This window comes from Oncorhynchus gorbuscha, linkage group LG07 (assembly GCF_021184085.1).
Source record: "Oncorhynchus gorbuscha isolate QuinsamMale2020 ecotype Even-year linkage group LG07, OgorEven_v1.0, whole genome shotgun sequence".
Classification (NCBI taxonomy): Eukaryota; Metazoa; Chordata; class Actinopteri; order Salmoniformes; family Salmonidae; genus Oncorhynchus; species Oncorhynchus gorbuscha.
The window spans coordinates 55,249,352-55,271,766 of record NC_060179.1 but is presented as its reverse complement, the minus strand read 5'-3'; the positions used below and the strand labels follow the sequence as shown (position 1 = coordinate 55,271,766).

Here is a 22,415-nt window from a genome sequence, read left to right as displayed (position 1 = left end):
AGTACACGTAACTTGTGTGATTTGGTCATTTGACTTCCGAACTAATTTAGTTTTGCCTAAACAAAGGGGCTGAATACTTATGCAACAACTATTTTAGTTATTGAAATGTTTAATTCATCAAAAAAAAAAATGAAACAAACATTCCACTTGGACAAGAGTATTTTGTGGGGACCTCCCGGGTGGCGCAGTGGTTAAGGGCGCTGCCATCAGAGACTCTGGGTTCGCACCCAGGCTCTGTCGTAACAGGCCGCGACCGGGAGGTTCGTGGGGCGACGCACAATTGCCTAGCGTCGCCCGGGTTAAGGAGGGGTTGGCCGGTAGGGATGTCCTTGTCTCATTGCGCACCAGCGACTCCTGTGGCGGGCCAGCGCAGTGCGCGCTAACCAAGGTTGCCAGGTGCATGGTGTTTCCTCCGACACATTGGTGCAGCTGGCTTCCGGGTTGGTTGCGCGCTGTGTTACACAGCAGTGCGGCTTGGTTGGGTTGTGTATCGGAGGACGCATGACTTTCAACCTTAGTCTCTCCCGAGCCCGTACGGGAGTTGTAGCGATGAGACAAGATCGTAGCTACTAAAACAATTGGATACCACGTGTACATTGTCATCCCACTTTAACACAATAAAATGTGATAAAAGTGCCTTGACAAATACTTCTGCAAGGCACTGCATATTGTACCAGTGTAGAGATGATAACCGTTAAAAGCGGTTAGCTGCCGAAAACACAGTTGACCGATTGGTCTATAGGCTAATTTGCATAATTTAGTGGAATGAAATTGTCCAGTGTGCATTTACGAAATAATGCATCGTATTTATCGCACAAGCAACCTGTTGTGCAAGCTCCTCCTCCAGCTGGTTGCAGCTTGAAGTGAAACATGTAATCGCATAAACCCAGTCGTCGCACAACAATTCTAAATGCAATTTGAGTGAAAACGACGTTGGCCACCAGCCTATTAAAACAGCTTTTTATTGCTACACATTTTTCTTCCCTCCTTATATTAAAGCAACTGCACTTTTTTACAAGCGGAGTAGCCCTTGGTTAAAAAGACCGTTGGAAACACCCTCAACTCGCCATTTGAGTGCGCACTGCGTGATACGGTAGGATCAGTGAGCCACCCACTACCTTTCAATATGCGCTGGAGGCAGTTTGCATGTACAATACAGTGCCGTCGGAAAGTATTCAGACCTAGACTTTTTCTACATTTTGTTACCTTACAGCCTTATTCTAAAATGGATTAAATACATTTTTCACTCATTTCCACAAAATACCCCAGTCACAAAGCGAAAAAAAGTTTTCAATTTTTTTTTAACATCTTAAAAAAACAAAAAAAACACATAGCTTATTTACATCAGTATTCAGACCCTTTGCCATGAGACTCAAAATTGAGCTCAGGTGCATCCTGTTTCCATTGATCATCCTTGAAGTTTCTACAACTTGGTTGGAGTCCACCTGTGGTAAATTCAATTGATTGGACATGATTTGGAAAGGCACACCTTGGAAAGGCACATAAAGGTCCCTCAGTTGACAGTGCATGTCAGAGCAAAAACTAAGCCATGAGTTCAAAGGAATTGTCCGTAGAGCTCCGAGACAGTATTGTGTCGAGGCACAGATCTTGGAAAGGGTACAAAAACATTTATGCAGCATTAAAAGGTCCCCAAGAACACAGTGGCCTCCATCATTCTTAAATGTTAGAAGTTTGGAACCACCAACACTCTTCCTAGAGCTGGCCGCCAGGGGGAGAAGGGCTTTGGTCAGGGAGGTGACCAAGAACCCGATAGTCACTCTGACAGAGCTCCAGAGTTCCTCTGTGGAAATGGGAGAGCCGTCCAGAAGGTCAACCATCTCTGCAGCACTCCACCAAAAGGCACCTGAAGGACTCTCAGACCATGAGAAATAAGATTTTCTGGTCTGATGAAACCAAGATATAAATATAACTCTTTGGCCTGGATGCCAAGCGTCACAACTGGTACCATCCCTATGGTTAAGCATGGTGGTGGCAGAATCTTGCTGTCAGGATGTTTTTCAGCGGCAGGGACTGGGAGACAGGATCGAGGGAAAGATGAACGGAGAACAGTGCGATCCTTGATGAAAACATGCTCCGGAGAGTGCAAGACCTGAGACTGCAGCGAAGGTTCCCCTTCCAACAGGACAATGACCCTAAGCACATAGCAAAGGCAATGCAGTAGTGACTTCGGGACAAGTGTCTGAATATCCTTGAGTGGTCCAGCCAGGGCCAAGACTTGAACCCGATCTAACATCTCTGGGGAGATGTGAAAATAGCTGTGGAGCAACATTCCCCATCCAACCTGACAGAGCTTGAGAGGATCTGAAGAGAATGATAGAAACTCCCCAATTACAGGTGTGCCAGGCTTGTAGCGTAAACAAAGTACTGAGTAAGGGGTCTAAATACTTATGTAAATATTTTATTTTATTCCTAATACATAATAAAGTATTTAGTCAGCCACCAATTGTGCAAGTTCTCCCACTTAAAAAGATGAGGCCTGTAATTTTCATCATAGGTACACTTCAACTGTGACAGAGAAAATGAGAAGAAAAAAAATCCAGGAAATCACATTTTAGGATTTTTTATTTATTTATTTGCAAATTATGGTGGAAAATAAGTATTTGGTCAATAACAAAAGTTTCTCAATACTTTGTTATATACCCTTTGTTGGCAATGACAGAGGTCAAACGTTTTCTGTAGGTCATCAAAGTTTTCACACACGGTTGCTGGTATTTTGGCCCATTCCTCCATGCAGATCTCCTATAGAGCAGTGATGTCTTGGGGCTGTTGCTGGGCAACACAGACTTTCAACTCCCTCCAAATATTTTCTATGGGGTTGAGATCTGGAGACTGGCTAGGCCACTCCAGGACCTTGAAATGCTTCTTACGAAGCCACTCCTTCGTTGCCCGGGCAGTGTGTTTGGGATCATTGTCATGCTTCAATGCCCTTGCTGATGGAAGGAGGTTTTCACTCAAAGTCTCACGATACATGGCCCCATTCATTCTTTCCTTTACACGGATCAGTCGTCCTGGTCCCTTTGCAGAAAAACAACCCCAAAGCATGATGTTTCCACCCCCATGCTTCACAGTAGGTATGGTGTTCTTTGGATGCAACTCAGCATTCTTTGTCCTCCAAACACGACGAGTTGAGTTTCTACCAAAAAGTTATATTTTGGTTTCATCTGACCATATGACATTCTCCCAATCTTCTTCTGGATCATCCAAATGCTCTCTAGCAAACTTCAGACGGGCCTGGACATGTACTGGCTTAAGCAGGGGGACACGTCTGGCACTGCAGGATTTGAGTCCCTGGCGGCGTAGTGTGTTACTGATGGTAGGCTTTGTTACTTTGGTCCCAGCTCCCTGCAGGTCATTCACTAGGTCCCCCCGTATGGTTCTGGGATTTTTGCTCACAGTTCTTGTGATCATTTTGACCCCACAGGGTGAGATCTTCCATGGAGCCCCAGATCGAGGGAGATTATCAGTGGTCTTATATGTCTTCCATTTCCTAATAATTGCTCCCACAGTTGATTTCTTCAAACCAAGCTGGTTACCTATTGCAGATTCAGTCTTCCCAGCCTGGTGCAGGTCTACAATTTTGTTTCTGGTGTCCTTTGACAGCTCTTTGGTCTTGGCCATAGTGGAGTTTGGAGTGTGACTGTTTGAGGTTGTGGACAGGTGTCATTTATACTGATAAGTTCAAACAGGTTCCATTAATACAGGTAACTAGTGGAGGACAGAGGAGCCTCTTATTAAAGAATAAGTTACAGGTCTGTGAGAGCCAGAAATCTTGCTTGTTTGTAGGTGACCAAATACTTATTTTCCACCATAATGTACACATAAATTCATTAAAATTCCTACAATGTGAGTTACTGGATTTTTCCCCCTCATTTTGTCTGTCATAGTTGAAGTGTACCTATGATGAAAATTACAGGCCTCATCTTTTTAAGTGGGAGAACTTGCACCAATGGTAGCTGACTAAATACTTTTTTGCCCCACTCTATCTCTTGTTCTACTGGTTTTAAATTCTCTTCCAGAAGTTAAAAGGCATATAGTCATTAACTACCCATCTTAATTGTTGCATCTTTAGAGCTCACCTCTTTCTACATTTCTTTCTACATTGAGATTTTAATCTCAGTCACATGAACTGCTCACATCAGGTGCACTTTTGAGAACAGTCTTTTCCAGGCAATTGCTTTTGGCCAAATGTTTGAAAATATTTTTTTGCATTGACTGCTTCATTACAGTAATTGTATGTTCAATACTACAGTGGCTTCGCTAAGTATTCACACCCCTCGACTTTTCCACGTTGTTGTATTAAGTTGAGATTTGTCGTCTCTGGTCTACACAAAATACCCTATAACGTCAAAGTGGATTTTTTTATTTCTTTTGACAAATTAATAAAAAATGAAAAGCTGAAAAGTCTTGAGTCAATAAGTATTCAACCTCTTATGGCAAGCCCAAATAAGTTCAGGAGTAAAAATGTGCTTAACTAGTCATATAATAAGTTGCATGGACTCATTGGGTGTTTAATAATTTCTTTAGAGTCTATGACGTTGGGGAGAAGGTGTGCTAAACTGACATATGGAATTGTTTTAAGATGGTCACACTGGATCATTTTGCTATTTGATTTTGAAGTTTAGGACCCCTTTATATATATTTTTTATACCTAAAACAATTGGTAGAGCATGGCGCTTGTAACGCCAGGGTAGTGGGTTCGATCCCCGGGACCACCCATACGTAGAATGTATGCACGCATGACTGTAAGTCGCTTTGGATAAAAGCGTCTGCTAAATGGCATATATTATTATTATTATATTATTATTGATTTTGGACCATAGAAACTCAACACAATTAATAAATAGCAAAAAGGACTATCAAAAAATAAATCATAAACTAGGTTTAAGCTAGAAGGTAACCGATACCGGTAAAACAAAATGTGTAATGCACTATTGTTAAGTGACTGTCCCACTGGATGTCATAAGGTGAATGCACCAATTTGTAAGTCGCTCTGGATAAGAGCGTCTGCTAAATGACTTAAATGAAATGTAATGTAATGTAATATATTTGTATTTCCCACGTTTTTATTTATTTTTAAATATCTCCTAGATTTAGGACAGACCTAGATTTAGGACAGACACTCGTCTGTCCTAAACTTTTTAAAACTTGGGAAATGTAAATACATTTTGTTAACACACATTTATCTTTTTTTGTTTTGTTACCGGTATCGGTTACCTTCAGACGAGTCACGACACTTGTGGGGGTGGTGGAGCAAAACGGAGAACACCATCGTGTTTGTGAGAGGCTCCCCCTTAGGACGCTACAAACAATTTCGCTACAAGAGTGATTTTCAGATGTAGCAGAGCTAGAGCGGTGTTTGTCACACCATGAGACCTTTCACCGCAGATGCGGAAGTGCGACAGTGGCAGATGAGGTGGATAGAGATGCATTCAATGCAAAACAAAACTCATCTCTAGCTTAACTTCTTGGTGACGGAGGGGCAGTATGGAGTGGCTTGGATGAATAAGATTCCCAGAGTAAACTGCCTGCTACTCTGTCCCAGATGCTAATATATGCATATTATTAGTAGTATTGGATAGAAAACACTGAAGTTTCTAAAACTGTTTGAATGATGTCTGTGAGTATAACAGAACTCATATGGCAGGTGAAAATCTGAGAAAAATTTAACCAGGATGTGGGAAATCTGAGGCTTGTAGTTTTTTTTTAAACTCAGCCCCTATTGTAGATAGTGGGAAATTGGTTATGTTGCACTTCCTAAGGCTTCCACTAGATGTCAACAGTCTTTAGAACTTTGAGGATTCTACTGTGAAGTGGGACCGAATGAGAGAGGAATGAGCCAGGTGTCTGGCAGATTGCCACAGGCTCCGAGGCACGGTCACGAGAGAGTTAGCTCTCGTTCCATTGCTTTTCTACAGACAGGAATTCTCCAGTTGGAACATTATTGAAGATTTATGATAAAAACATCCTAAAGATTGATTCTATACTTAGTTTGAAAAGTTTCTACAGGCTGTAACGTCCGATGTTCGGCTGGACCTGAACGCGCTTTGGATTTGTTTACCAAACGCCCTAACAAAAGAAGATATTTGGACATAAATGATGGACATTATCGAACAAAACCTGGGATTCCTGGGAATGCATTCTGATGAAGATCAAAGGTAAGCAAAGATTTATAATGCTATTTCTGACTAATGTCGACCACCCAATATGGCGGATATATTTTTGGTGGCTTTGTTGTCTGAGCGCTGTACTCAGATTATTGCATGGTTTGCTTTTCCCGTAAAGTTATTTTGAAATGTGACATAGCGGTTGCATTAAGGAGAAGTATCTAATTCCATGTATAACAGTTGTATTTTCATCAACATTTATAATGAGTATTTCTGTAAATAGATGTGGCTCGCTGCACAATCACGTATGTTTTAGAACTACGGAACGTGCCAATGTAAAATGAGATTTGATATAAATATGCACTTTATCGAACAAAACATACATGTATTGTGTAACATGAAGTCCTATGAGTGTCATCTGATGAAGATCAAAGTTTAGTGATTCATTTACCTCTGTGCTTTTTGTGACTCCTCTCTTTGGCTGGAAAAATGGCTATTTTTCTGTGAGTTGGTGGTGACCTAACAATCGTTTGTGGTGCTTTCGCTGTAAAGCATTTTTTAAGTCAGACACTGTGGCTGGATTAATGAGAATTTTATCTTTAAAATGGTGTAAAATACTTGTATGTTTGAGGAATTGTAATTATGAGATTTTTATTGTTTTGAATTTGGCGCCCTGCACTTTCACTGGCTGTTGGCGAGGTGGGACGCTACCGGTGCGTCAATCGACTCTAGGGGGTTAATAATAGTGTTTAACACGACTGCATCGTCTCTGTACCTATCACACACATTTATCTGTTGAGGTCCCTCTGTCGAGCAGTGAATTTCAAACAAATACCAGGTAGGTTTTCCAATGCCTCGCAAAGGGCACCTATTGCTAGATCAGCAGACACAGAATATTCCTCTGAGCATGGTGAAGTTATTAATTACACTTTGGATGGTGTATCAATACACCCAGTCGTAGAATGATACAGGGGACATTCTAACTGAGTTGTCAGAAAGGAAGGAAAACCACTCAAGGATTTCACCATGAGGCCAATGGTGATCATGATAAAGAGAAAACTGAGGAAGGATCAACAACATTGTAGTCAGTCCACAATTACTAACCTAATTAGCAGAGTGAAAAGAAGGAAGCCTGTAGATAATACAAACATTTCAAACATGCATCCTGTTTGCAACAATGCACGAAAGTAACATGCTGACCACACCGCTTGCGTTGCGTTGCATACTCTGCAAAATAAATGTACGCATACATGTTATTCAAACATTGCACCCACACTGCTCACGCGTGTCTGTGTAGTCAAGCGTTAAAATAGAACTTGGTTCTATTTGTGACGCTTGACACGTTGCAATTCCCGCCTATCCCAGCTCATTGGTTTTTAGGAGAGTATTCCCACAGGGGTGATTGAAAGATGAACTGAGGGCCATACTCCAGTCCAGTTGGTGGTGGTAATGTACCTTAAAGTTGGTTGCCAACCGACATATAAACTCCAAAGAAGAATCCTGGAGGAGAGGTTACTAGAAAAACTCGGTTTACCCTTTTATCTGTGGATTAATTGTCAGAGAAGAGGACTTTGTGCACTTCAAGTTAAAATAACAACCCAATGTTTGCTTGTAATTGTTAAGGACTAGGCAGTTTTTCAGGATAAACAAGAAATGTAAGAGCTAAGCACGGGCAAAAACAGAGGAAAACCTGGTCTGCTTTCCACCAGACACTGGGGGATGAATTCACCTTTTTGCACAACAATAACCTAAAAACACAAGACCAAATATACACTGGAGTTGCTTACCAAGAAGACCGTGAAAGTTCCTGAGTGGCCGAGTTACGGTTAGAATTTCAAGCTGATTCAAAATCACATGGCAAGACTTAAATGGTTGTCTAGCAATGATCAACAACCAACTTGACAGAGCTTTTAGAAATAAAAAATAAATAAATGGTGCAAATGTTGCACAATCCCAGGTGTGTAAAGCTCTTAGAGACTTACCCACCACCAAAGGCGCATCTACAAAAGTATTGACTCAGGGGTGTGAATACTTAAGTAAATTCGATCATTTCTGTATTTCTTTTTTTTTTAATTGCAAAAAATTCAAACATGTTTTCACTTTGTCATTATGGGGTATTGTGTGGTTTCATTCAAGCTGTGACATTTGGAATAAGAAAGGAGAATGAATACTTTCTGAAGGCACTGTGAGACGATAGTCACGTTACAATTAAACTCTTTAAAAAAAAGGTCCAATGCAGCCGTTTTTACCTCAATATCAAAATCATACCTTAAGTTTCTATCTGCAAAAGATGATCCAGAGATGTTAGTCTTTAAAGTTGAGAACCCCCATTTGTTTGAATGAAGTCAGCCATTTTGATCTTGTATTCTTTTGAACTTAAACATGAATTGGGATATTTAGAATACTATATATAGGTAGAGAACATTGAACGTAATTTTAGGGCCTAACGCCCACCGCCACAGGCGGGTAAGATGTCTATTTCCCCATCCACGTTGGCGGGTGGTCAGGGCTCCACAGTACGATCATTTCACTCACATTTCTGAATAAAAATAGTAAAGTATGAACCCGTTTAAAGTCAAATAAATGCTGCACTAGCTTTAAAAAAATGATTTCTGCTGTTTAGCATCATAGCTAGTAAATTAATCCCACTAAATCAAAGAACTACGATTTATGCAACAATGCCGGAATGGGGGCTGTGTGCATGTGAAGGTGGGCGAATGTTTTCTTTTTTTAAAGCGCTATGAACAGGTATAAAAGTTGGTCTAATTTACTTGAAACTAAAGTCTACTGAAGTGAGGCTTAGTCCTTCCTTGGCTATTTAAACAAAAAAATAGATGTTTCACAAGCTGGGTTGTCTTTCTACATTTGAGTTTCAACTGCTAAGGAAGAGAAGCAATGCGGATGCTAGTCAGATTCTCAATTTCACAGGCACAAACATGACGAGTTGCGCAACCTTGGTAACCTCCCACACTTAAAGGGGCAGGTGAAAATGTTTGTCTAATCTGTGATATTTTGGTTAAAAGATGACACAAACCGGTGCGCCTGGCACCTACTACCATACCCCATTCAAAGGCACTTAAATCTTTTGTTTCACCCATTCACCCTCAATAGCACACATACACAATCCATGTCTCAATTGTCTCAAGGCTGAAAAATCCTTCTTTAACCAGTCTCCTCCCCTTCATCTAGACTGACTGACATCAAAAAGGGATCATAGCTTGCATCCCTAATCTAGTGTAATATATTGTACCTGTGTAGAGAATCCAACTCGTCCATCTCGGCTCAGCACGGCCCGGGAGTCACCACAGTTTATGAAGTAGAGGTGGAAAGGGCTTAGCAGCACACCCACCGCCGTGGAGCCGCTGCGGTCCAGCCCTTGTCGCAGGTCCGTGAAGCTGCGCATGTATTCGTCGATCTTCAGGAAGCCCGTGCGGATCCCATCCTTTACACCCTCCACTGAGCCCGTCCCTGGGGTGAACTCCGCCCCCCCTGATAGGATGTGCTCCAGTAGGTGGGCGGAGCAGTAATTGGCAACGCGGGAGCCGGCATGCCCGTCGTAGACAGCGAAGAAGGACCAGTCGGTGAGGCCGTGGGGCAGGCCCACCATGGCAGTGTGGGCATCCTCCATCTCCACCCGCCAGCCCTGCATGGAGCTCAGGCCGTAATGCAGCCCATTGCCCTCACCATGGGCCGTATGCTTCTCTGTCTTAGGCTTGTCCAGGAAAGCCCCCATACCTACAAACTGCTGACAGGAGAGAAAACATACATAAAGCTACGTTATCAACGCAGTCATACTTCAATAGGCCAATGGTGGCTAGGGTGCCACTGAAATGTTTTTCAGCTGGTCGTGTTAGTTTTTGGTTCCCTATTTTATTATTATCATCACGATTTGGGTATGCAACAATGGGTATGCAGACAAGGTATTCAAAAAGTTTGGTCTGAGTTTGGTCTGTAATACGCAACTCGGTTATCATGCGCTGATCGAAAAACTATTTCTAATTGCTTTCCCAAAAACCAACTGCAAAGTAGGCCCTCCCTGGCAGAATGATATCATGATAATTTGTATCAAATCACAGGGCATTCTGCCATTACATGTAGCCTACATCGTACAAAAATACATCTAGCCTAACAACATTCTCCTGGAAGGTGCACAATTTAATAAAAGGGCAACTACACCCCCCCCCCAAAGATGTGTTTGATTGTTGAGACCTCAAAACATATCAGAAGACCGCTCTTAAGTCTACAGCAATGCATAAACCATAACATTTTGTATTTTTACATGCATTTGTTTTTTTTTTTAAACAAAAGTGTGATTAAAGTGTGAAAACCTGAACTACAAGCAAAGGAAGAAGAGAACTGGCTCTGGAGCGGCATGTGGACACGCTGTGCAAGAACTCCGGTACACAGCAGGCAAGACACGTAGCTAGCTAGCACACTTGTAGACTGTGCACTTTGCCCCCCCGCCTGCCGGGCACTGTTTTCCCGCAGTTCTGTTAACGACGGCCAGGGTAGGTGTTCGGCAGGCATTAGCGAACACTGGGTGCTAGCAGGAATGCCCACACGCCTTGAACACCCCGAACTGTGGGTCTAAATTACACACTACTGGGCTTGCATGATCTGCTTGAGAAAGATGCAACTGAGGACTACAATTTGGAGCATTCCTGCTTGTGGACATTCCTGCATCTGCAGGAACCCCTCTTTATACTTCTATTGGTCAATTTGTATGCTAGGACTCCTGTACACAGGTGGGAGGTGGTGGCACTCTAGTACAGTAGGTGGTGGCAACGCATCAGAAAGTTGGATGCCAACTGCCAATAAACCCAACAGAAAAAGATGTGGGGCTAGCTAGTCAACACTGGAGTTGCTTACCAAGAAGACAGTGAATGTTTCCGAGTGGCCGAGTTACAGTTTAGACTTAAATCTACTAGAAATTCCATAGCAATACCTGAAAATAGTTGTTTAGCAATGATCAACAAGCAATTTGACAGAGCTTGAAGAATTTTGAAAATATTTTTTGGGGTGGAAAGCTCTTAAAGATCTACCCAGAAAGACTCACTCACAGCTGTAATCACTGCCAAAGATGGTTCTACAAAGTATTGACTCAGGGGTGTGCATACTTATGTAAATTAGATGTATTTCATTTATTTTTAAAATAAAATACTTACAAGTTTTCACTTTGTCATTATTGGGTATTGTGTGAGAGAAAACAATCTATTTAATCCATTTTAAATAACAGGCTGTAACAACATGTGTGGGGTATGAACACTTTCTGAAGGCACTGTATTGAATTAATTGGATTAAATCTCGTTTTTGTTTTAGCACATAATTCCAAATGCCTGTATCACAAGAAAAAAAAAAAGTTGTTTTTCATGGAGCATTTATGTATTTTTTGACTTGTCTCATTCGTTCATCCTGTGCTGTGTGTACCTTCCCATTCTCACACACGCCAAGCCACTTCCCCTGCCACTCACAACAGAGATAAAAGATCACTTCTTCTTCTCTGAAAAGCCGTTTCATCTCGGTATTTGCATTTGAGGTTTGGTCTATCGGAATAGGTCATGTAGACAATGAAACAAAGATATTATTTTACTGTAATAGGATGAGAATGTTAGCGCAGAGCAGACCCTACTAACACTGGAGTATCCATGAATGTTGATTCTGAGAAAAGTATTCTACGATTGTCGAGCGCGGCAGTGCAGTGCCACGTATCGCCAGCAGGATTATAGCCATAGACTTATTTTCTGGCTTTCTAGTTTGTGTTTTATACATTTGCAATGAATATAAAAATATGCATTTATTGATTTCAACATCTAAGCAAAGTGGACAGGCTAGCATGCTGTTCAAATTTCAAAAAGCTAGAGTCGGACAGGAGGGTGTGTTCATAACAGTTCAACTGTTTTACCTTGTTAGCTTGCAAATAGATCCAAGTTGACTCGACTTGAAATAAAGATTAGTTGGCTACTCACTAGAACATGGGCTTGTGCTGGAGATTGTTTATGAGATATTTGTTGATTTTCTAAATGCCTGCTATAAGAAGTTGGTCATTATTATTGAATTATGCATGGTTCTGGCTAAAGTTGTAACAAAACGGGCATTTTCAGAGAGACTTGAAAGCCAGAACAGTGATTACAAAGAAAACAGGTAAACGCATTTTGATACAATTATTAGTGGGTCTTATGGTTATGGAAGGCCTATATGTAGCCTAGGTATAATTACACAAGCCCTGAATTCATTAGATTGCTGACTGATTGAAAATGCAGTCTATTGACCTTTAAAAACTGTGCAATAAAGCTTATAGACAAAAATAAAACTGAGATATTAAGTTTGGAAAAAAAAAAAGATTTATATGCCATATCGACCAGCCATAAATCGTGAGCACACACACACACGGCACGACAGGCATGTGCCCCAAAAAAGGTTGGTAGGAACAAAGAATGACTCCCCAGCTGGCCTCGGAAGAATGAGAGTGTGTGTGTGTGCGCGTGCGGGTGGGTGAGAGCCAGTGGGGGAGCACACAAGTCATGATGCTCTGTAAAAACAGTCTATTAATAGTGTGTGGTTTGGGTTTCAAGCTCAAGGTGGGAAAGACACTCCATTCATACCTCTACTAGCCCCCTATCACTCCTTCTACTAGCCCCCTATCACTCCTACTAGCGCCCTACCCCTCCTACTAGCGCCCTATTCCCCATCACTCCCCCAACTATCCCCCTGTCCCTCTACGAGCCCCCCCATCACTCCTTCTCTTCTAAGACTAGGCTACCCCTTCGTCCCTATACTCAGAGTCGATATCCATGTAATAAAGAATTCACCAACTACGCCCACAAATTGGACAAAACAAACATTATTTCCAATTGAGCCCCATTTAAAAAGGAGCCAACTTAGACATACAATTTTTGTTATGCCGAAAAGCTGCTGTGTTGTTCAATGAACAGTGCCAGTTAAAAGTTTGGACACGCCTACTCATTCAAGTTTTTTTTGTTTGTTTAATTATTCATGGTTATTATTTCAAAGTTTTGATGTCTGCACTATTATTCTACAATGAATAGTAAAAATAAAGAAAAACCCTTGAATGAGTAGGCATGTCCAAACCTTGGACTGGAACTGTACATGTAGCCAGGTCAAAAATCCTGACTTCTGTTTCACAATGCTCCCAGGTAATGAAATATAGCCTGTGAGAAGAGCCCTGGCTTCAGGCTGTTAGGCATGGGAAAGTGGGAACACGGTGTCTTAAGTAGGCTACACGTAGCTCTGTGTGTGTGGAAAACAGTCTCACATGCAAGACATTTAACTTGTTTAGTACAGTCCGTTTGTGTTGTTGGTAGCATTCACTCAATTGTCTACTAGCCAATGGGGTAACCTAGGTAACCACAGGTTGTTTTCCCCCACAGGTGGGCAGCGATATTCTATCTAATACCGACTGGGTCTATATCAATGTGTGTGTGTGTGTGTGTGTTTGTACAGAACGTCTGTCATGTTAGGCAGTACAACTCTAAAATAAAACAAACTCACTACTGTTGCCTAGCAACCAAACATGCAGTCTAGGCTTCATTCAGCTACCTCACACACTCTCTCAAAAAAAATGGGAGCAGTGTGTGTGTGTGTGTGTGTGCGTGTTCGAGGAGGAACTAGTTACATTGCCCAGCCTGAAATGGCAGGGAATCACAAAGCTCCAGCTTCCTTCTTAGTATCCCCTTTATTCTCCCGTGGCATTTGGATGGACTGCTACACACACACACACACACACACACACCCCAGCTCAAGGACGAAACCACAGACTCTCGACCACTCAACCCTCGAAACTGATGTCACCCAACTTAAAACCACAAGCCGAAACCAGGACTCAGATCTCCCACACGTGGTTGTCAAGAACCACTGGCTCTGCAGAGGGTAGTGGAGGCCAGTGATTACATAACTCTAATGAGCGCAGAGTACAGCTCTGTGGTCACACACATACATCACTTTTCCAACTGTTCACAGATCCATTTAGAGGATTCCATTAGGCTTGCAAGAAAGGAATTTCTCTGTACTTGTGCATGTGACATTACAACCTATTTGAATTCAATCATTTGACAGAACCCCTTTTGATTTGATCAAAACCTTCCATAAATATTTCCCCATTGTTATAAGTGCTCAGAAAGTGACTTTTGTCATGCTGAAATAGGAAAGGGCCTTCCCCAAACTGTTGCCACAAAGAATGTCATTGTATGCTGTAGCGTTAAGATTACCCTTCACTGGAACGAAGGTGCCAAGCCTGAACCATGAAACAGCGCCAGAACATTATTCCACCTTCACCAAACTTTAGAGTTGGCACTACGCATTGGGGCAGGTAGCGTTTTCCTGGCATCCGCCAAACCCAGATTCGTCCGTCGGACTGCCAGATGGTAAAGCGTGGTTCATCACTTCCCACTGCTCCAGAGGCCAATGGAGGCGAGCTTTACACCACCCCAGCCAAAACTTTGGATTGCGCATGGTGATCTTAGGCTTGTGTTCTTTGGCGGTTCATATGCAGACGTTGCTTCCAGAGGCAGTTTGGAACTTGGTAGGGAGTGTTATAACCGAGGACAGGCGGTTTTTAGGAGCTACGCGCTCCAGCACTCGCCGGTCCCGTTCTGTGAGCTTGTGTGGCCTACCACATCGTGGCAGAGACGTTTTTGCTCCTAGACGTATCCACTTCACAATAACAGCACTTACTGTTGACCGTGGCAGCTCTAGCAGTGCAGACATTTGTTGGAAGGCATCCTATGACAGTGCCACATTGAACGTTTTATTTGACATAGAACTGCAGCGGACATAGCTGTCCCAAATCAACTCCTCAAACCGTAGCAATTAAACAAAAAAGACTGGATAAATGTAACAAACATATGATAATCATTAGGTAGGATGATTGGATTTGTAAGCATTAAGACAATTGGTTCAGCTCAAAATGCCCTCAAAATGGGTGGAAACCTATCCAGTCCATTCAGATCCGACATCCCAGCACACCTGATATAGCTAACAGAGATCTTGATGAATTGATTAGTTTAAAATCACACCTGTTAGTGCTGGGCTGGAACTAAAGCCTGCTGAAACTGTAGCTCTCCAGGACCAGGGGAGAAAACAAGTATTGTTACCTATCCAATAAGAAATACAACGTCTTGTTCCAAAATATTTTTGTGCAGATGTAACCGCTGTGAAATGGCTAGCCAGTTAGCAGTGTGCGCTAGTAGCATTTAAAATCAGTGACGTCACCCGCTCTGAAAACTTGAAGTAGTTGTTTCCTTTGCTATGCAAAGGCTTTACTAGGTTTTTGTGGAGCAATAGGTAACGACGCTTCGTGGGTGACGATTGGGGCAAGGAGACGCACAGAAGCAAACCTGTCACACCATCTGAACACGCCCCTGTACTGAACCACTCAGCCTCGCACTCCACTTCCCTCAATCCCTCAGTGATGGGAGAAAGAGATCTAGTTAACTGTATCAAATGTCATAGCTTGTTCTCCATCTTTCTAAATAGGGAGCCAATTTGTTTTTAGCATTTATTTCCATGACTGATCAAAACTAATTTCTCATTGCTCCCTCGTCCATCTGCAGCAGAAATATCTTTGGAACATCGAAATCGCAACACTGAAAATAAAATTGAAAATTCAACATGTAATGTTGGTCCCATGTTTCATGAGCCAAAACAAAAGATCCAGAAGTGTGCCATACGCACAAAAATATTATTTTTCTCAAATTCATTTACATCCCTGTAAGCATTTCTCCTCTGCTAAGATTATCCAATAACCTGACAGGCGTGGCATATCAAGAAACTGATGAAACCTATGGTACAGAAATTAACATAAAATTCTCTGGCAACACCTCTGGTGGACATTCCTGCAGTCAGCATGCCAAATGCCCGCTTTCTCAACTTGAGACATCTGTGGCATTATGTTGTGACACAACTGCACATTTTGGTGGCCTTTTGTCACCAGCACAAGGCGCACCTGTGTAATAATCATGCGGTTTAGGGAATTGGGCAGTACGTCCAACCGGCCTCAGAACCGCAGACCACGTGTCACCACGCCAGCCCAGGTACTTCACATCAAATCTTATTTTATTGGCCACATATTTAGCAGATGTTACTGCGGGTGTAGTGAAACGCATCCAGCTTCTTCCCCTGCGGGATCAGCGGGAAATTGCTCAGCTTCGATGGCCACAGAGATGCCATGATGAGAACCCGAGGCCCATTGTCATGCCATTCACCCACCACCATCACCTCATGTTTCAGCATGATAATGCACAACCATGTCACAAGGATCTGAACACAACTCCTGGAATGTGAAAATGTCCCAGTTCTTCCATGGCCTGCATACTCAGACATGTCACCCATTGAGAATGTTTGTGGTGCTCTGGATTGACATGTACGACAGCATGTCCCAGTTCCCGCCAATATCAAGCAATCTTTGCACAGCCATTGAAGAGTGGGACGATATTCCACAGGCCACAATCAGCCTGATCAACACTATGCAAATGAGATGTCACATTGCATGAGGCAAACACTGGTAGCACAAGACACTGACCGGTTCTCTGATCCACGCCCATTCTTTGTGGTATTCTATGACCAACAGTTGCATATCTGTATCCCAGTCATGTGAAATCCATAGATTGGGCATAATGAATTTTTTTAAATTATCGATTTCGTTACATGAACTGTAACTCGGTATAAAATCTTTGAATGTTGCGTTTATATTTTGTTCAGTGTAAAATCGTGTGAATCGCATATATATATATATATATATATTTTTTTACATCAAATAAAAATGCACTGTAGTATCATGATCATATCGTGAGGTCCCTGGCAATTCACAGCCCTACTCTCCTGGTCAGTCTTCTCCCTACGAGTGACTCCTCATGAAACCCAGACAACAAAATGGTTTAGGGGACTTTCACAAAATGTAATCCATACAATAGTCTTTTGGAGGAAGGATTGTTGACATATTTTGACATTTGTACAGTGCCCTCCACTAATATTGGCACCCTTGGTAAATATAGTTGAAGTCGGAAGTTTACATACACCTTAGGCAAATAGATGTAAAAACTCAGTTTCACAATTTCTGACATCTAATCCTAGTAAAAATTCCCTGTCTTGGGTCAGTTAGGATCACCACTTTATTTTAACAATGTGAAAATGTCAGAATAATAGTAGAGAGAATGATTTATTTCAGCTTTTATTTCTTTCATCACATTCCCAGTGGGTCAGAAGTTTACATACACTCAATTAGTATTTGGTAGCATTGCCTTTAAATTGTTTAACTTGGGTCAAACATTTCTGGCAGCCTTCCACAAGCTTCCGACAATAAGTTGGGTGAATTTTGGCCAATTCCTCTTGACACAGCTGGTGTAACTGAGTCAGGTTTGTAGGCATCCTGGCTCGCACACGCCTTCTCAGTTCTGCCCACAAATGTTCTATAGGATTGAGGTCAGGGCTTTGTGATGGCCACTCCAATACCTTGACTTTGTTGTCCTTAAGCCATTTTGACACAACTTTGGAAGTGTGCTTGGGGTCATTGTCCATTTGGAAGACCCATTTGTGATCAAGCTTTAACTTCATGACTGATGTTTTGAGATGTTTCAATATATCCACATGATTTTCCTTGCTCATGATGCCATCTATTTTGTGAAGTGCACCAGTCCCTTTTGCAGCAAAGCACCCCCACAACATGATGCTGCCACCCCCGTGCTTCACAGTTGGGATGGTGTTCTTCGGCTTGCAAGCCTCACCCTTGTTCCTCCAAGCATAACGATGGTCATTATGGTCAAACAGTTCCATTTTTGTTTCATCAGACCAGAGGACATTTCTCCAAAAAGTATGATCTTTGTTCCCATGTGCAAAACGTAGTCTGGCTTTTTTATGGCAATTTTGGAGCAGAGGCTTCTTCTTTGCGTAGCGGCCTTTCTGGTTATGTCGATATAGGACTTGTTTTACTGTGAATACAGATACTTTTGTATCTTCACTAGGTCCTTTGCCGTTGTACTGGGATTGATTTGCACTTTTCACACCAAAGTACGCTAATCTCTAGGAGACAGAACGCGTCTCCTTCCTGAGCGGTATGACGGCTGCGTGGTCCCATGGTATTTATACTTGCGTACTATTGTTTGTACAGATGAACATGTTACCTTCAGGCGTTTGGAAATTGCTCCCAAGGATGAACCAGACTTGTGGAGGTCTACAAAAAAAAATCTATGACCTTGGCTGATGTCTTTCTTTTGATTTTCCCATGGTGTCAAACAAAGAGGAACTGACTTTGAAGGTAGGCCTTGAAATACATCCACAGGTGAACCTCCAATTGACTCAAATTATGTCAATTAGCCTATCAGACGCTTCTAAATCCATTACATTGTCTGGAATTTTCCAAACTATTTAAAGGCACAGTCAACTTAGTGTATGTAAACTTCTTACCCACTGGAATTGTGATACAGTGAATTATAAGTGAAATAATCTGTCTGTAAACAATTGTTGGAAAAATTACTTGTGTCATGCACAAAGTAGATGTCCTAACCGACTTTCCAATACTATAGTTTGTTAACAAGAAATGTGTGGAGTGGTTGAAAAATGAGTTTTATTGACTCCAACCTAATTATATGTAAACTTCCGACTTCAACTGCATGAGCAAAACAGGCTCATGATATTTCTTTAAAAATTCATAAAAATCTAACTTTTATTTAAAGTTAAATAATTTACACAAATAAATTAACATTACATTTACATTACATTTAAGTCATTTAGCAGACGCTCTTATCCAGAGCGACTTACAAATTGGCGCATTCACCTTATGACATCCAGTGGAACAGTCACTTTACAATAGTGCATCTAAATCTTAAAGGGGGGGTGAGAGGGATTACTTATCCTATCCTAGGTATTCCTTAAAGAGGTGGGGTTTCAGGTGTCTCCGGAAGGTGGTGATTGACTCCGCTGTCCTGGCGTCGTGAGGGAGTTTGTTCCACCATTGGAGAGCCAGAGCAGCGAACAGTTTTGACTGGGCTGAGCGGGAGCTGTACTTCCTCAGTGGTAGGGAGGCGAGCAGGCCAGAGGTGGATGAACGCAGTGCCCTTGTTTGGGTGATATTTCTCAAATATATGTGTTCTACAATTATTGGCACCCCTTCATTCAATACTTTGTGCAATCTGCCTTTGCCAAGATAACTCAGAGCCGTTTTCTCCTGTAATGGGTAATGAGGTTGGACTATGATGAGACTATTCCTCCATACAGAATCTCTCCAGATCCCAAGGTCCACGCTTGTGGACTCTCCTCTTCAGCTCAGGTTTTCTATGGGGTTCAGGTCAGGGGACTGGGATGGCCAAAGCAAAACCTTGATTCTGTGGTCAGTGAACCATTTTTGTGTTTATGTTGAGATGTGCTTTGGTTCATTGTCTTGCTGGAAGATCCAACCAAAGCCCAGTTAAAGCTTCCGTGCAGAGGCAGTCAGGTTTTGATTGAATATCTGCTGGTACTTGGAGTCCATGATATTATGTATCCTAACAAGTTGTCCAGGTCCTTTGGAAGAAAAACAGGCCCACACCGAAGATAAACCACCATACTTCAGTGGTGGTGAGGTACTTTTCTGCATGGATATCTTTCTGTCTACGCCAAACCCACTACTGTGTTTGTTTCCAAAAAGCTCAATTTTGGTCTCATCTGACCATAGCACCCGGGCCCATTGAAAGTTCCATTAACGTTTGGCAAACTGTAGGTGCTTGAGTGTTGTTTGATGACAGCCAAGGCTTTTTTATGGCAACCCTCCCAAACAACTTGTGGTTACGTAGGTGGCGTCTGATCGTAGTTTGAGACTTTCTGACCCCAAGACCCAACTAACATCTGCAATTCTCCAGCTGTGATCCTTGGATATTTTTGGCCACTAACTAGCCTCACTGTGCATGTGGTCAGTATAGACACACGTCCTCTTCCAGGCGGATTGTTAACATCTCCAGGTGCTTTAAACTTCTTAATTATTGCCCTGATAGTGGAAATGGGCATTTTCAAATGTTAAGCTATTTTTTCATAGCCATTTCCTGGTTTGTGCAGCTCAACAACCTTTTGTCGCACATCATTACTGTATTCTCGGGTCTTTCCCATAGTGATGGATGATCTTGGCCTGCATGTCACCTCATATTTATACCCCAGTGAAACAGGAAGCCATGGCATACCACTTAAGTATTCCTAAACCCTCAAGTGACTTTAAAAACATGAAATATTAATGGGAATATACTATAGATTTTACGCATAAGAATTTCTAGGGGTGCCAGTAATTGTGGCACACGTTTGAGAAAAATATTTATTTCACATTTATTTTTTTCCAATAATTTTACTTCAATTAAAGTTAGATTTTTTGTGAATATTTAGAATGAAAGACCAAGAGGAAAAACAGCAAAGACATTTTTTTTGCAGCCTGTTTTGCTCATATTTACCAAGGGCGCCAATATAAGTGGAGAGCACTGTATTTAAAAGCATAATTGAGAAAAAAATGAATCAAAGTTGGCCTTACCCAGGCCTCCTTTGAGACCCCATGTTTCATCTGCAGATGCTACAAAGCCAAAATTGGTGTTATATTAAGCTTGTCCGCTTGCTCTGTAGTATGAGTAGTATTTTAATGTAAAAAAACATTATGTACATTATGAATATTGACTAAATTAAACATGAATATTCTAAATAATAAATATACCTACCAGTCTCATACAGTAATAAAGATAGGGATGTGTAAATGACAAGGTTCTGTCTAAGTTAACATCATTGCACCTAGTGTCACTACTCTGTGTGTGCTCTACGTCATGTAACCATGATTGTGTTCCGACCTCAGTACAGCTCAGTGTAAACAAGTAGGTATACCGGTAGGGTCAGTATCTTCTGGCAAGGTGAATGGGACAACGTCGGGAGTCTGTTGGTTTGACTCCCTGCGTTGTGCATCGTCCTGGTGTGCGGCGACGGAAAATAACCCTACAACGATATAGCCGGCTACTAGGACCCCTGGGGGTACTTAGCCTAGCCACAGGGAGTACTTAAGACTCATGAGACAATATGCTTACTACAGGTAAAAAGAACATGAGGGGATACTTCGGCTAGAGCAGAATTCAGTTGGTGGTAAATGTACAGTAACCGAAAGGTTAGGAACCACTGGATTATATAATGAACTGTGCTAATAATACGCTTGATCAGATTCGATTATTTCTGCCACAAACGGATGTTTGTTGGTTGCGTTAAAACGGACAACAAACCAAACGCCACATATAGCTAGATAGCTGACGTTAGTTAAAGGTGTCACCTAAAAAAAAAATAAGCGGCTAGCTATTTAGCTAAATAGTTGACAAAATAATGACTTTTCCCTGCCCAAGCACAGCATTTGAAAACAAGTTATGTACCTTTTAGACGACGTTGACAGCCAAAAGCATGTAAACTAAGGTTAAACGTTAGCTGCTATTCGTCACACAAAATCATGCGAGAATCAATCACTGGTGACGATAACGTCAGCTACAGTTGTAAGCTAGTTAAATGCGAATAGGCCATGCTAGGCTAACGTTAGCAAGCTAGCCAACACAACGATTGCCCCCTAGCTAAACCTCTTAATTTATACTTACGTTTCCAACTGTAGAACGAATGTAGATGTTTTTTAGGTCCCTGACTAGTGGGTATCGTCGTGGTGATATATTGTTTTGTTTCCTTACTTGACAAAACAAAATATGCGAGTTTGGCCTCAGATGAGCGGCGATAATTCCTTTCTCGGCGGTTCCCTGCTTGGATGGCGTAGGTTTTTACGCATGTTTGACACCAAATAGGTTTCTCACATCAAAAAAACTGTTCAGTACGTTTCTACACAAATATGGACAGTAAGAATTGGTTATAATAGACAACACAGGCGAATCTCGCACTTTCGTCCTTTGGGTGCTGAACAAGAGGAGGTGCTATTTTTGGTACATGTTCGGTGATTGGTCAAGAATTATTGAGGGTGCTAACATTGATTGGTTAAAATCGCTTTCAATCAGCTCTGCCCCCGTTCAAATCTGCCGTTTCATTGGTTAATGTGTAACCGTCTGACGTTTCGCAAAGGTGCGCTCGTTTTCACCGATGGTATGTCCCGAAATCAGCAGATGAGCTCAGGGCTTGAAAGTCAGTTACAAAACAAAAATGAGTTTTTAGTTTTAGACAATGATGTGATCTTCCCATACTTCAAAAGATTTACAACTAGATGATTCAAAACACCTAACACACACATACACACACACACATAGGAGAGGGAGTGACAGAAAATACATTTAAAACATTTAATTTATCTTGGAAAGT

At 41.8% G+C, this 22,415-nt stretch overlaps 1 protein-coding gene across 3 annotated transcripts in view; it reads right to left on the bottom strand.

Annotated features, from left to right (window-relative positions):
• LOC124040056 (protein phosphatase 1B-like) overlaps positions 1 to 22,050 on the bottom strand; it is a 29,232-nt gene extending 7,182 nt beyond the window's left edge. For 2 of the 3 annotated variants that reach the window (XM_046356828.1, XM_046356826.1), the window contains exons 1-2: positions 21,713 to 22,050; positions 9,376 to 9,870 (exon numbers count right to left, since the gene is read on the bottom strand). In XM_046356828.1, the coding sequence (XP_046212784.1) occupies positions 9,376 to 9,858 (483 nt within the window). In that variant the 5' untranslated portion in view covers positions 9,859 to 9,870; positions 21,713 to 22,050. The remainder of the gene's footprint in view (positions 1 to 9,375; positions 9,871 to 21,712) is intronic. The other variant, XM_046356827.1, reaches the window with a different exon arrangement.
• Between the last annotated feature and the right edge of the window lie 365 nt (positions 22,051 to 22,415).